Source organism: Saccopteryx leptura, chromosome 1, assembly GCF_036850995.1.
Source record: "Saccopteryx leptura isolate mSacLep1 chromosome 1, mSacLep1_pri_phased_curated, whole genome shotgun sequence".
Lineage (NCBI taxonomy): Eukaryota > Metazoa > Chordata > Mammalia > Chiroptera > Emballonuridae > Saccopteryx > Saccopteryx leptura.
Window position 1 is genome coordinate 45176577 of NC_089503.1, and position 16127 is coordinate 45192703.

General features: G+C 40.2%; 1 protein-coding gene across 1 annotated transcript in view; it reads right to left on the minus strand.

Moving 5' to 3' along the window:
- Positions 1–1279: 1279 nt before the first annotated feature.
- PDE3B (phosphodiesterase 3B) overlaps positions 1280–16127 on the minus strand; it is a 167527-nt gene continuing 152679 nt past the window's right edge. The window contains exons 14-16 of the mRNA XM_066365466.1: positions 9414–9575; positions 5485–5737; positions 1280–3463 (exon numbers count right to left, since the gene is read on the minus strand). Coding sequence (XP_066221563.1) covers positions 3249–3463; positions 5485–5737; positions 9414–9575 — 630 coding nt within the window. The 3' untranslated portion in view covers positions 1280–3248. The remainder of the gene's footprint in view (positions 3464–5484; positions 5738–9413; positions 9576–16127) is intronic.

Sequence of the window (16127 nt, forward strand, 5' to 3'; positions counted from 1 at the left end):
TGTGCCACCACAGGTCAGGCAGCCTGATAGGTTTTTTTGTTTTGTTTTGTTTTTAAGACTTTATTCATTTTAAAGAGGAGAGAAGGAGGAGAGAGAGAGAGAGAGAGAGAGAGAGAGAGAGAGAGAGAGAGAAGGGAGGAGCAGGAAGCATCAACTCCCATATGTGCCTTGACCAGGTAATCCCAGGGTTTTGAAGCAGCCTGATAGGTTTTATAAGAAATTTATTTATGCATCTGTGAACAGATGGGCTGAGACCCTAGTGGCTTCAGTAGTGAGAGAATTAAAAGTCTCATCCTATATAGGACTGAGTTTGGTGGTATTTCTAGCTGCAGGGTGAAAACTTCTGCTACCTGTGGCAATTAAACAATAGGGGTGGCTAACACAGAATGTTCAGATAAGTGAAGAGGGGGGTGCGTAACTGTCAGGATGTCCCAGGGTCAGACAGAGGGAAGATATCAATCAGGATTGCTCAGGTGGAAAGCTATGGGAACTGTCCTGGTGCTGAGTGACCTAAAATTTAACCTGGCTAGTTGAGACTTTTGTTAGGGGGCCCTGGACCCGAACCTAACAATTCTCTTTCCACAAGCTATTATCTCCATGCTAACTCATCTTTCTTCATTTCTCAGCATAAAAGTCACTTGCTTTGAGAAAACTGTTTATCCCTGTCCCACATGCTAATTGCCATTCCCACACATCCTCTAGAGCTGCTCAGATTAGCCTAGCAACTATAATAGACATTCATCTCATCTATAAGTTTCTATTAGATGATTCGATCTAGAGAGAGGGGGGAAATTTCTGGCTACTTAAGCAGTGTCAGAATTTCTAGGATTCTAGTAAAAATAAGTAGAAAAAGCCAACAATACCAGCAAAATAATGAGAATAGCAGGAACTGTTAAAAACAGGTTTTTATGGAGAAAGAATGTCAATAAGCACATATATATCTAAGAGTGGTGACTTAACAGCAAATTCATGATGAAAATTATTATAATAAAAATTAATCTTGATTGAGCAGTAACCAAAATAGGATCTATAGGATGGCTTATGGCAGTTTCTCAAGATTTTATACAATATATACTCAATAAACTCTTACATTCATTACTTATACTTTGCATAAAAGTTTCAGCAAGGATACTTTTTAGTGTTTCTTTGGGCTATTTTAATGTCAATTATTTAGCAAAGGTTAAATAATTTAAAAAGTTAAATTTTTAAAAAATGACTTCCCAGTAATAGTATTTTAATAGGAAAAAACATGTTTTTAAAAGAAAGTACAAATATACCCTAAAGAACCCAAAACAAAATTTTAATAAAATAATAGAAAGTAAGGACATTTGATTCTCATTATGCATACATGCACATGTGTGAATTTATACACATATATGTACTTTGTAATAGCAGAAATATGCAGGATGCAAAATGCACTCTTGGGAAAAAGAGGCACAAGATATATACATTATAAGTGCAAACTCAATAAATTAGTTAAAATTGTATTACTCAGTAATGTAGGATCAGTTTACAGATGATGTGATGGTAGCAAAAGTGGCAGCAAGGAATGCAGACTCACCATGTCTAATAAATAAAGCTTAGTGATTCATTAAAGATTACGATAAGGTACAGAATCAAAATATCTAACAGTTCCATAGATTCTTAATTGATATCATTCAGATAAGCCAACTGTTCTATTCTAGGTATGTAAGAAATAGCCTGCTGACAATTTTTTAGAGGAATTACCTTGGAAAATTAATGATATCAGTGTCTACAAAATCTGAACAGGTCCAAAATATAATATGGTCTCCATGAATAAAAAGAAATATTAGTCTACCATCGTGCTATCATTTTGCCTCTTCTTTATATCTTCAAAAAAATTTTAAAACTAGGGTACATATCTGTACCCTAACAGAAACTAACAAGCTTAGAAATATTGTAAATATGTTCCATTTTCTTTGCAATTATCTTAATATCCTTTTGCATGAAATTATTTACTAAAATATTTAGATTTGTTATATAAAAATTAATAAGTATTTCTGCCATTTACTTATTCTCAGAAATTAGACTTGCATGGGGCTCTGAAAGTTTTTAGTCATAGGTCTTTTCTGTTGTGTAGTCTCGAGGCAAAAGGAAATAAATAGAAAGGTGACCATCAGTTTTACAGTAACGAAACACATGACACCTAAGATAGGTCTAAAGATAAGTACATATTCCAATTATTTATTCAATGTATGTGTCCTTTAGAGCTCATATTATTTCTTTTGTTCTTTATCTTTGATAGGATTAGTCTCATTTGATTTTTACATTAAGGCAAAAGAGACATCTTCTTTTCCTTGGCTTTAATTAGTCTTATTTAACTAAGAAAAGAGAAAATAAGGCTCCTTTTCATAAAAGGTTAATATCAATAGTAGGAAAAAGTTTGTTTTTTTCTTTTGAAAATCTGTGCTGTGATTTTATTAATTGAATGTTTAAAAATACTAATCCTGAGCAAGAGTAAAAATAAGAACAGTTTTGACTAAATAATAACATTCCTTCACTGGTAAACCTAAACAGCTTTATAATTCAATCATGGAATATAAAGTCAAAAAGGCTAGAATTCAGACTCCTGATGTCCATTGCAAATCTGAATACTCGGAGTAGAAATAAAACACACATAGTTAATAATGCACAACAGTAAAAAGCATCAGAAATTGATGCGCCTGGATTTTGTTAAATATAACAAAGGCTCTCTTCCCGGATGAATCTAGCTGGGACAAGCACTTGACAATGTATTGCATTGACAGATTCCCTCGGAAAGGAAACACTGAATTTCTCTTTACATAGGCACAGACTTTTCCCCCCAAAATTCAAAGACATAAAAGGACACATTTGCAAATACAGTATGAATCCTGTCTTCATGAAAGCAAAAAGTTCTGGCCACTTTGGAAACTGAAGAAAGTTGCTTGAGCTTTTAGTTCTATCTACCCCTTGTGAAAAATCAGTGCTTTCTACCCAGCAAAGCAGTATCCTGACAATTCACACACCAGCGAAGGCAGTAAGTGAAGGCTTTGTGACATGAATCAAGTGACACCAAGCTCTAACTAATTTTCTAGTTCCGTGGTGCAAGTGCGCAGGAGCGGGAAACTGCCGCACAGCAGGGATCCTCACAGTGAGCCGGCCTGGCCTGTGGGCCCGGGATCAGTCCAGAGTCGGCACGGTGAACACCAGGCGCTGACTTCTGACGCTGGGCACAGCCCTCGGGCTTCTTCAGTATGTCTTTTGTTTTATTCACACTGCCTCTCTTCCTCTTCATCTGCTTCTTCAATGACCTGAATCTCATCTGCTTGAGGTAAGGACGAATTCTCCACCTGCAGCGCAGTCCCATCAGCCTTACATTTCTCTTCTTCCTCTATGATTTCCTTCCATATCTTGTGGTTTTCAGTGAGGTGATGCATTAGCTGACAAAATATTCGCCGTCTGCCTTTCCTTCTCTGGGGTTCTGTGAAATTAAAAATATATATATTCTAATCATAGCAATATGAGTCGTCATTCATTCAATAAGTATCTGAGTGCCTGTCATATTCCAGGCACTTATCTAAGCACTGGGGTTATAGTAATAAACAATAAGATAAAAATAACTGCTGCACTGGCCTTGGTGGGTTAGCGCAATTGGTTAAGAGCATTGACCCAAAACAACAACGTTTTCAGGTTCGATCCCTGGTCAGGGCACACACAGGAAGCAACCAATAAACGCACGACTGGGTGGAACAACAAACGAATGCTTTTCTCCCCATTCCCCTTTCTCTCCCTTCCTCTCTCTGCCTCTCTCTAGAAATTAATAAAAATTAAGCCCTGGCCAGATATCTCAGTGGTTGGAGTGTCGTCCTGGAGTGCAGAGGTTGCTGGTTCAATTCCCTAGTCATGGCACATATAGAAGTAGCTCAATGTCTTTCTCTCCCTACCTCTCAAAAAATAAATAATGAATTTTTAAAAAATCACTGCACTATGGAACCTAGTTAAGCAATAAGTATGTTAAATGGCACTCAGTTTTATGGATAAAAATAAAGCCAAGAAGGAGATTAGGCAAGACTGGGGGTAGGGGAGATGGTACTGAAATTTCAAATGCCAACCTTTTTAGCATATTTTTCTTTTTACATATTAAAGACATCAAAGTTTTGGTGAGTGTAAATTGTTAGAAGCCAGTCAACTTTCCCAAGATGATACTCAGATGGTAACGGCATAAGATTATTGTTAACTATGCTATCCTTGGCACAACTTTGTGGGGGTTGAGAGACTGGAGTTCTTTGTAGTTATCTGTTCTGATGAATAGCATGCTTAGAAAACAAAGTAAGTAGATAGTTGCTCTTTAAAGTAGAATTTAACTGATTTTATTTACAGTTACAAAGGTGACAAATATTTCTTTTGAATTTTCCACTTCTACTCATTGCCCTATATAGAAAACTGTGTCCCTACAGTTTCATAATTAAAAGTCATAATGCTGTCCCTGGCCAGTGGTTCAGTGGAAGTCCTTATGGAAGGACTTATGGAAGTCCCAGGTTTGATTCCTGCTCAGGGCACACAGGAGAAGCAACCATCTGCTTCTCTCCCCACCCCGCCTCTCTCCCTTCTCTCCCTCTTCCCCTCCCAAAGACAGTGGCTCAATTGGTTTGAGCACGGCCCAGGGCACTGAGAATAGCTCTGTTTGAGCACAAGGCCTCAGGTACTAAAAATAGCTCAGTTGATTCGAGCACTGCCCAAGAGGGGCTTGCTGGATGGATCCTGGTCAGGGCACATGTGGGAGTCTGCCTCACTATCTCTCCTCCTCTCACCTAAAAACAAACAAACAAACAAAAAAGAACAAAAATAAAATCCATAATGCCACACAACTTGGTTCTCTTCTTATAGTAAGTTTTTCCAACTGTTTTGACCCATTTCTGAAGTCTGTGAAGGGCAGATGAACAGGTGAGGAGGGGTCAGCCGAGGTGAAGGAGGAGGACTAGCCGGTAGGACCTGCCCACCTCACATATGTTCAGGCATGGTGATGGTGCTCTTGTGGATGCACAGGTACAGCCTGCTGAGGAGCACTGGCTGGAGGACACCTCAAGAGATGCTACTTTAACTAAGCAAGCTTGTTGTGTGAGAGCATTAGCAATGGGTACCCGGCCCACAGTCGCTACTCAAAACGAGATGACTCGATCTGAATATTTAGTATCTGTTATTTAAGATAAGACTACTGAATCTGTATCATATATACATAACACAGTTTTAGAGAGCAGGAAAGCAAATCCTGGAGGGAAGGAGAAAGGGTGTGGCGGGAAGGGGGGCAAGGGGGAGGTTGAGGGGAACACAGGGGTGGGGGGGATGTACTTGATGGGACACTTGAATCTATGTAAACACAATAAGTTAAAATTAATTAATTCTTTAAAAGACTAAAAAAAACCCAAAGATCTAATCCAGATTAAGTGGACATTTTAATTTTCAGTTAATAACATTAAAGAAATGGTATCCCTATGTTCTTACTAAGATTTAGATTGTCTTCTATTTCTTCATCATCTGTATCTAATTCTTCAGCATCCTCATCATAACAACTTTCAGTGTCATCATCCTCTTCTGCTTCTATCCACTGACCCGGGAGCAAGCCAGCAGCATCATAAGAGTTACAGAGGGGACCCACTATGTGGGTGATGAAAGACTCCTGGAGCTTTGCTAGTTGAGGAGAAGAACGATCCATGAAGGGACTGATGGGCAAACCAAGGTTTGCTTCTTCATCTCCCTGATCATTTTAAAAAGAAAAGTACATTTTTAACTGTGTCTACATCAAAATCATTTTTACCAAAAAGCATCAATGAATTTAATTGTTTATCAGTTCATCTGTAAGCATTTCTCTAATATTTGAGAGATACTAAACAAGACTTTATTCTCACACTCAACTGGTATGGCTGATACTCAGTTAACAAAAAATATACAGAAAGTTAAGTATTAGCAAATTTACTAACACCCGCAGAATTCCATAATGTCAAATACAGATTCTCTTTACCCTAAAAGGGAGATTGTATAGTGGAAACATATATATATATATATGTGTATATATATATATATATATATATATATATATACACACATATATATATCTCACAAAAATTAGGTGATATTTCAAAATGAGTAGGAAGCTATAAAATATCCCCTAATTTTTGTGAGCAGTATATATATATATTTTTAGTGAGAAACAGAATGAGATACAGATAGGGACAGACAGACAGGAAGGAGAAAAATGAGAAGCATCAATTCTTGGTTGCAGGTTGCAGCACCTTAGTTGTTCATTGATTGCTTTCTCATATGTGCCTTGACCATGGGGCTACAGCTGAGCCAGTGACACCTTGCTCAAGCCAGCAACCATGAGGTCATGTTTATGATCCCAAGCTTAAGCCAGAGACCCCGCACTCAAACTGGCGACCTTGGGGTTTCAAACCTGGGTCCTCTACATCCCAGTCTGAAGCTCTATCTCCTGCACCACCACGATCAGGCTGGAAACTTTTTAAAATTAAATTTAGTGGGGTGACATTGATCAATCAGAGTACATACGTTTCAGGTAAACATCTCTAGCATTTGAACTGTGCCCATCATCCAAAGTCAAATCATTTTCTGTCACTGAATAGTCGTTTCTCTTTCCTCCCCTCCCCCTCCCCCCTTCCCCAGGCAATCATTTCACTTTTATCTATGTTCATGGGTCTCAGTTTTATATCCCACCTATGTGGGATATATATGAAACATTTTTGCTATTGTAGTGGTACCTCAAGTGAACAGAGTACGTTTTGCAAATGCTTTTTAATGCTCCCCCTTTTGTAACAGCAGAATCCTTTCATGAATTTAAACTTAAAAAACCTAATATGTACAACATAAGTAGAGCTACTGTGGTTGAGGTGAGGATTCTGGGCCCAGAGCCCCAGCTGCTTGCCCTGAGATACCCTCTTACTGTGGTCTCGAGGGTTCTGGAGAGCACAATCTGAGATCAGACAGATGTGGCTTTAACACATGCTTTTGCCACCTACTACCTATAGGGTATTGGGTAAGCTCTTGCTCAATTTATGTGTAAAATTTTAAGAATCTACAGGGTTGCTATGAGGATGAGAAGCAATATTATATGAAGTATTTAGCACAGTACTGAGCATTCTCCAAATGGCACTATTAATATTTTGGTTCTTAGTGTCTGAACTGGTGGGTAATGAATACTGTCCACAATACACAAATTCTACAGGCAAGATGAGCCACACGACCCTGAGGAAACCAGCAGAAACTACCCTGGTCACTAACTGTCCCAGGATTTAAAATCTATGACTTTATCTTCTATGAGTAAGAAAACTATTAATGTTTTTAAAAATCAATTTGGTTTGTCCACAGGATTCTATAATTTCACAGGCTTAGTGCTTTGGCTGGGGGAAGGGGGGAGTTTGGCTTTTCTAAGCCCATGGCACTTGGATATAGGAATATAAAGTAGCATCATTACAATAATAAAAAGGTGGGCAAGGTTAGAATTTTACCACCATATCTGAAGGATGTTTAATAGCATAGTCAAATTGAGAAGAAATTTAATAGTTTTGATGATGGTTAACTGGAATTTTCATATAGATTATTAGTATAGTAAAACGTTGTGATTCCCTGGCCAGATAGCTCAGTTGGTTAGAGCATCAGCCCAAAGAGCAAAGGTTGCTGGTTCAATTCCTGGTCAGGGCACATACAGGAACAGATTGATGTTCCTCTCTCTCTCTCTTTCCCCCTCCTCTGGCTGAAATCAATAAAAAACAAACAAAAAAATCAAAAAACCTTCATGACAACCCTATGGTAGGATGTCATTTTTCTCCTTTGATATCTGAATAATTAAACCTAGAGAGATTAACTGATATTGTCTGAAATATTATATGATTTTTAGTGATAGATTAGGACTTACAGCTAACATTCATGGAGCACTTAGGTGTTAGGAACTTTTCTAAGACTTTAGATATTAAGGTTGCTGTGAATATTAAATTATGTGGTGGGTACCATCAACATAACTGTTTCATCAATGGGAAAACTGAGGCACAGAAAGGATAAGTAACCTACCCAACATCATATTGCTGAAAAGGAGGAGCCAGGATTCAACTTCAAACAGGGCTTCCAAGTTTGCTCAATAAGAATTAATTCTAACCTGACCACGCAGTGGTCCAGTGGATAGAGTACTGGGCTGGGATACTGAGGATCCAGTTTCAAAACCCCAAGGTTGCCAGCTTGAGCACGGGGTTACCAGCTTGAACATGGGATCACAGACATAACCCCATGGTCACTGGCTTGAAGCCCAAGGTTGTTTGCTTGAGCCTAAGGTCACTGGCTCAGCTGGAGCTCCCTGTTCAAGGTATATATATATGAGAAAGCAATCAATGAACAACCAAGATAATACAACTATGAGTTGATGTTTATCATCTCTGTCCCTGTCTGTCCCTGTCTGTCCCTCCCTCCCTTTCTCTCTCTCTTGCTTAAAAAAAGAAAAAAAGAATTCTTTATTAAAAATAATTATATTGCCTGACCAAGTGGTGGCACAGTGGATAGAGTGTTGGACTGGGATGCCGAGGACCCAGGTTCGAGACCCTGAGCTTGCCAGCTTGAGCACGGGCTCATCTGGTGTGAGCAAGGCTCACCAGCTTGAGCCCAAAGTTGCTGGCTTGAGCAAGGGGTCACTTGGTCTACTGTAGCCCCCCGGTCAAGGCACATATGAGAAAGCAATCAATGAACTACTAAGGAGCCGCAACAAAGAACTGATGCTTCTCATCTCTCTCCCTTCCTGTCTGTCTGTCCCTATCTGTCCCTCTCTCTGTCTCTGTCACAAAAAAAAAAAAAAAAAGACCTCAAAAACATGGTAAAGATCCTGCTAAATGGTAGGATTATTTTTTAACACAAGATTTTAAAACACATCGGAAAAGAGCATGTTTATATCTTTGAATCCTTGGAAACAATTCAGTATTTACTTTGCTTTCATGTCTATCTAGCCCACTAATTTCTTACCTTCTGCCAGGACTAACCCAGTTGATGTTTGTTTCTAAAGCAGTCTTTATAGCAGAGTTGAAAATGTGTTGATAGTCTTTAAATATAACCTAAGTATAACCTGATCCAGTTGTTAAAAACAACTTCATTTACAATAAATTATCATAAGTTATAGGCTCTCCTTACCTCTAGACACAAAAACACATTCTACTTGCTCTAGATAGGCCATACGCTATTTTTTGTTTTAAATTTTAGCAGTGAAGGGAAAAAGAGCAGAGAATATACTAAGACCAGAGTAAATGAAACTGTTTCTAACCATTTTTGGTCAAAGCAACTCAGATTTTCAGCATTTAAGTTAACTATCCAAGTCCCAAAGATTAGTGTACCTTCAGATGACAGCTCTTAAAAACCCCCACCACTCTCATGTTTCAGCTTACCTGCTCATAGAATTCATTGACAATGCCTTCTGTCCATTTCAAATGCAAGTTTCGAACTTTTGCTGGGCCATTTATATCCGCCAGTTTGATGCACACCTGGCATACTAAGAGGCGATCGTTTTCATTACTCCATTCTATACCATTACTATTTACATCATTGGCCTGTTTTGGGAAAACAAAATATTTTAGGTTCTGGCAGCATGGGAGTTTTGTTATTTCTACAAAATTATTTTGAACTCTCCCATCCAAATGACACAGGAATGAATTTCATTCCTGCTTCTTTTAATTGGTTGTGCCATAATGTGGACCTCTATGGTTAAGTTTCTTAAATTGGAAATGTTATTATAATTTTGTTTCAATGGAAGCATTTACTATAAAAACATAATAAACCATGGGTTTCAATATTTATTATTACCAGAGAGAATTATAATTTGTGCCTGTGTGTATATACATATATATTACATGTTATTAACATGAAATATAATACATAAGTATATGTCTATATATGCAAAACATCAATAAATCATAATAATTGTAACCTACCTCAAAAAAAATACTGTAAAATCTAAGGAGAAGTTGGCTCTAGCTGTGAAAGGCAAATGGGATACAGGTGAAAGAACACAGTCTTAGAAGCTGATCTCTGTGGTTTTAAATCCTGACTCAGAATGATTTACTAATTCATTGTGTAACTCTGGAAAAACTGCTTCATCTCCTTCAGCCTAACTTGCTTCATCTAGAGCAGGGGTAGTCAACCTTTTTATACCTACTGCCCACTTTTGTATCTCTGTTAGTAGTAAAATTTTCTAACCGCCCACCAGTTCCACAGTAATGGTGATTTATAAAGTAGGGAAAGAACTTTATCAAATTTATAAAGCAGAGTTACAGCAAGTTAAAGCATATAGAAATAATTACTTACCAAGTACTTTATGTTGGATTTTTGCTAAGTTTGGCAGAATAAATCTTTATAAAACTTACTATAGTTAAAATCTATCTTTTTATTTATACTATGGTTGCTCCGCTACCACCACCATGAAAGCTGGAACGCCCACTAGTGGGCGGTAGAGACCAGGTTGACTACCACTGACTAGAGGATAGAAAAATACCAATCTAGCCATATTGCCATGAAGATTATTAACAAATAAAAAATCCCTAGTTCATAGTAACTACTAAGAAAATGATAGCATTTTATTTAAATAAATGGTAATTATTAGGTAAATTACTATGCTTTTTTAAAAACTCAAATTTTCTTTTGTAAAAAATGAAGTGAATGGGTTGGATCCTGTGGATTTTGAACCTTTTACTGTGATAGCTTTTGGCACCAAACCCTTTTGTCAAAAGAAAACTTATGCATACCACCACCACTACAGAAAACACTTAAAAGGAGAGCTCTTCTGGTGGGAACTGTGTGGGTGGGCCAGAGCACTAGGGGGCACTGTCCTGAGGACAGCACGATAGAAGTCTCAGAGGGTCTCAGATTTAAAAGGACTAGATTAGATAATCTTTCATCTGTAAAAATTTCTATTACTCTGATTTATGCACTTAACTTTTATTTTTATTTAATACCTTTATTTAATAGATACACAATTATGAAATAATTTTAAAGGCACAGTGATTTCTCTGTGAATTTTATAAGCATTTTATTAATATCACACCAGAAACATAAGGTCTCCTTTCATGGGGTTAAATCTATATAGTATATCTTTGTTACTATTTCCTCTACCAGGAAAGTACACCTTCCTTTGTGTTATAAACTCATCTACAAAACAATAGATTCCTGCCAGTGAAAGGGGGTGGCCTTCCCTCAGGAATCAAAAGCAGTGATTTTCAACATTTTCTTCATCCCAAATGTCAGAGGCATGTAGAACACACTCTGATCACTGCCAGTGTCACATGAGGACGGGGACTCCTACCTGTTCTTTCCTTATTCTTTGTTAGTACAGTGACTGCACATAGGGGAAAATCCCCCCAAATAGTTGTTCAATAAGTGCAGATTCTCAAGAGGAAGAGTGGAGAGGACTTCTCTCCCACACCAGCCAAACACCAACATAAAGAAGGTGTAGTAGGTGTGGCAAAGTAGGCATAGCTGGCTTCTTAGAAGCGCATCTTTAATTTCATAAAATGCCTTCCTTGGCACTGTTCACAACTATCTTGAATCTGCCCTTAAAAGCTTTTGACATAATTGATTTGTGACTCTATAAAATTTACAATACAAGTCTATATCAGAGAGGAAACATGGCAAGCAATAGTATTTTAGGATATGTTGTTGTTAGGTTCGGGTCCAGGGCCCATTACCAAAGAACCTTAACCAGCCAGGTTGAACTTTAAGTGATCTGGTGCCAGGGCAGTTTCTGTAACTGGCCCCCTGAGTAAACCCCACTGATACTCCACCTCCCCTCACCCAACCTCCCACTGGAACAACTTCCTCATTAAGCAATCCCCTCGCCCTACCATGAAAAGCTTTGAGATTAGCCAGAAATCTGATGAAAATACTGCCCTTTTCCTTTCTCACCTAATGGAGGCTCTTTCAAAAGATGCCATCCTTGACCCCATGTCTACCAAGGGACCGTTCTTTTTAAACATGCATTTTATTTCCCAATCGGCCCCAGATATTAGACGAGAACTATAAAAATTAGAGAAAAGCACTCAAATGCCACAAAAGAACCTCTTAAATATAGTCTTTAAGGTCTTTAATAACAGAGATGAAGAAGCCAAAATACAAAAACAGAAAAGAGATCAGGCTAAATACCAAATGCTTTCCACAGCCACCCAAGGCTCCAACAGAAATATACTCGGGGCCGGGGGCGGGGGGAGAGAATAAACTGCCAACTGGTTTTAATGTACCAACCGGCTTTAAATGTATCGAGGAGGAACATTGGGCGAGTGCCTGCCCTAACCCCTGACCTCCCCCGGGCCCCTGTCGCAATCCCAATGTGGCAAAAAGGGCCACTGGAAAGTTGACTGCAACCAGATCTCTCAAGGTAGGGCCCCATCCCTTCCCTTTGGACAAGATCCATCAGACCTTGGCTTGTCCAGCCTCCTTGGACTGACCACGGAAGACTGAGGGTGCCTGGGCCATGTGTCCCCCATGTGGAGAACTCCAGGAGAAGCCAGGGTAACTAACAGTAGCAGCTAAGCCTGTCTCTTTTCTCATCGATACAGGGGCGACTTACTCTGCCATGTCAGAATTTTCAGGATCTACTAGTCCTTCCCAGGTCTCTACTGTGGGAGCTGACGATCCTCTCTCAAAACCTCTTACCACTTCCCCTCTCAATTATACTCTTCTAAACACCCCTTTTATACACTCCTTGCTCTTTATCCCCAGCTGCCCAACCCCCTTTCTAGGACGAAATATTTTGTCTAAATTCAGAGCCTCCCTTACGCTAACACCTCAGCTCTTCAAATCAGATTCCTCTCTCCTCCCCCTCCTCACTTACCCCTGAATCTGAAGAGTTCCCAGTGCCTCCTTCCCAGGTTAATCCACTAGTTTGGGACATACCCACTCCCTCGGTAGCCTGCCACCATACCTCCATACAAGTACAATGAAAAGACCATACTTCATACCCCTGTCAAGCACAATACCCCCTTCTCCCTACAGAGCTGTAAGGGCTTACGGCCCATCATTACTCACCTCTTACAATACCTCCTGAAGCCTACCAGTTCACCATATAATACTTCCATTTTACCAGTCAAAAAACCAGATGGTTCCTGTCACTTAGTCCAGGACCTAAGAATTATTAATCAGGCAGTTCTCCCCATCCATCCAGTTGTTCCTAATCCCTGTACTATCTTATCCCTCATTCCCCCTAATATCGCCCACTTCATAGTCCTTGATCTTCAGGATGCTTTCTTCACCATTCCCCTACACCCAGACTCTCAAAGCCTATTTGCTTTTACCTGGAGTGATCCTGTTCTCACTATAGTCTCGCCAATGTACTTGGATGGTCCTTCCCCAAGGCTTCCGAGACAGCACCCACTTCTTCCGCCAAGCCCTAGCTTCCGGCCGATCTACTTTAAATTTAAACCCTAGCGTTCTTCTCCAATATTTAGATGATCTTCTCTGCAGCCCCTCTTATCAATCATCACAACATACCACTGCTCTTCTCAACTCCCCAGCAGAAAAGGGCTACTGAGTCTCCCCTAAAAAGGCCCAAATCTCAACTCCCCAAGCCACTCATGACTCACTATCACTCCTCAACACCAAGCCATGATGACTGCCCAGAAAAAACTCATTTTCCCCTTGTCCACACAAACCTCAAAACAAGAACGTCTATCTTTCCTTGGACTTGTAGGATTACTTTCAATTCTGAATTCCCAGTTTTGGCCTCCTAGTAAAGCCACTCTATCAGGTGACTAAGGGCCCCTTATAAGAGTTCTAGATCCCATCTTAACTATCTCCCTATCCTTTAAAAACTCCAACAAGCCCTTGTCTCAGCTCCTGCTCTTACTCTCCCCAATCACCAAGCTCTTCAAACTATATATTGATGAAAGAGAGGGAATAGCCATTAGCCTTTTAGGACAAAATCTAGGGCCAGACCTGCAAGTTTTAACCTATTTGAGACTACTGTTAAGAGATGGCCAACCTGCCTAAGGGCCCTAGCAGCAGCCACCCTCCTCACACAAGAGATCAAAGAACTCAGTTCTGGACAACCAACAACAGTTTTTTTCCCTCCCATAATCTTTCTGACTTACTATCTCACAAAGCTACACAAACTCGCCCTCTCGGCCAAATTCAAGCCTTTCATGTCACCTTTATAGCCTCTCCATGTGTCACCCTGGCCAAATGCACCAAACTTAATCCTTCCACTCTCCTGCCTCTGCATGACCAAGACATCACCCATCCATGGTCCAACATTTCTGATTTTAGAGCGCTTCTCTTCCCCACACCACAGACCAACCCCTGCCTAACGCAGACCATACTTAGTTTGCTGATAGCAACTACTACACACACCTAGAAAAATGGGTAGCTGGGTATGCATTGACTCCAAGTACACCTTTTACATCATACACTCACATGCCTTAATATGGGAGGAGAGGGGATTTCTAACCACTAAATGTTCTCCAATAACTAATGCCCCACTAATATTTAAACTACTACAAGCTGCCCACTTCCCAAAGTCAGCAGCTATAATCTACTGTAGAGGCCACCAGACAGGATGATTCAATCAGTCAAGGCAATAACATAGTGGACCAAGAATCCAATCCATTGGCTCAAAGGATGCCACCACAAAACCAACGATAGCCCTTATTATAGCTTTACAGAGCAGCAATCTTTATATGCTCAGGGAGCTAAGAAGGAAGGCCCCTGGTTCTAACTCTAAGGCAGCCTGACCAGGTGTTGGGGTAGTGGATAGAGCATCGAACTGGGATGTGGAAGACCCAGGTTTGAAACCCCAAGGTCACCAACTTGAGCCCAAGGTCGCTGGCTTGAACAAGGGGTCACTCGGTCTGCTGTAGCCCCCCAGTCAAAGCACATATGAGAAAGCAATCAATGAACAACTAAGGTGATGCAACAAAAAACTGATGCTTCTCACCACTCTCCTTCCTGTCTGTCTGTCCCTATTTGTCTCTCTCTCTGTCACACACACAAAAAAAAATTAAGGCAAATACATACTATCTTAGGAACCAAGTTCTCTTCATTCTACAGTCTATTCATAATGCTTTTTACATATAGAAAAGAAACCTCCTACAATTTTTGAGGCCTCTCATCTTCCACCCTAATCTAGTCACTACCCTCCAACATATGACCAAGTGTGCTCCATTTGCTGCTTGGTCTCTCCACAGGGGAGCATCAGGTCCTCATCCTTCCCCCACACATCATGCTGGAGGCCAGGTACCAAGGCAAGACTGGCACACAGATTTCACCCACATACCTTTAGTAAAGAAAACCACGTATCTTCTATCTTTAGTAGGTACCCTCTCAGGATGGGTAGAGGCTTTTCCAGCTACATCAGTAAAGTCAAACAAAGTCACCCTGGCCCTCACTTCACACATAATTACCCAATTCTAACCTTATTACAGTCCAATAACGGACTGGCATTCATATCTCAAATAACACAACAGATAGCATTCACCCTCAACATACAATGAAATCTACATATATGCCCTATAGACCTCAAGCTTCAGGAAAGGTTGAAAAGGTCCACTGTATTATCAAGACATATTTAACAAAAGTAAGTATAGAAACTTGAGAAGCCTGGACCTCTCTCCTCTCAATAGCTCTAATGAGGATTCAGGGAGCCCAAAGGCCCCCACATCCCTCAGTCCTTTCAGACTCATGCATGGACAGCCTTTCCTACTAGGAAACTTCCCAACCACAGAAACCCCTTTGGGGGAGTATCACCCCACTCTAAATCTTGTCAGACAACTTCTAAGGGAGCATGCAGGACAGGTCTTGCCACAACCACACACTGGGAAATTACACCCCCCCACACACTCTCCTACTACCAGGTGAGTGGGTCCTATTAAAAGACACACAATCCACCTGACCAGGCAGTGGTGCAGTGGATAGAGCATCAAACTGGGACACAGAGGACCCAGGTTCAAAACTGCAAGGTTGCTGGCTTGAAGACCAAGGTTGCTGGCTTAAGCCCAAGGTCGCTGGCTTGAGAAAGGGGTCACTCGGTATGCTGTAGCCCCCCGACAAGGCACATATGAGAATGCAATCAATGAACAACTAAGGTGCTTCAGCGAAGAACTGATGCTTCTCATCTCTCT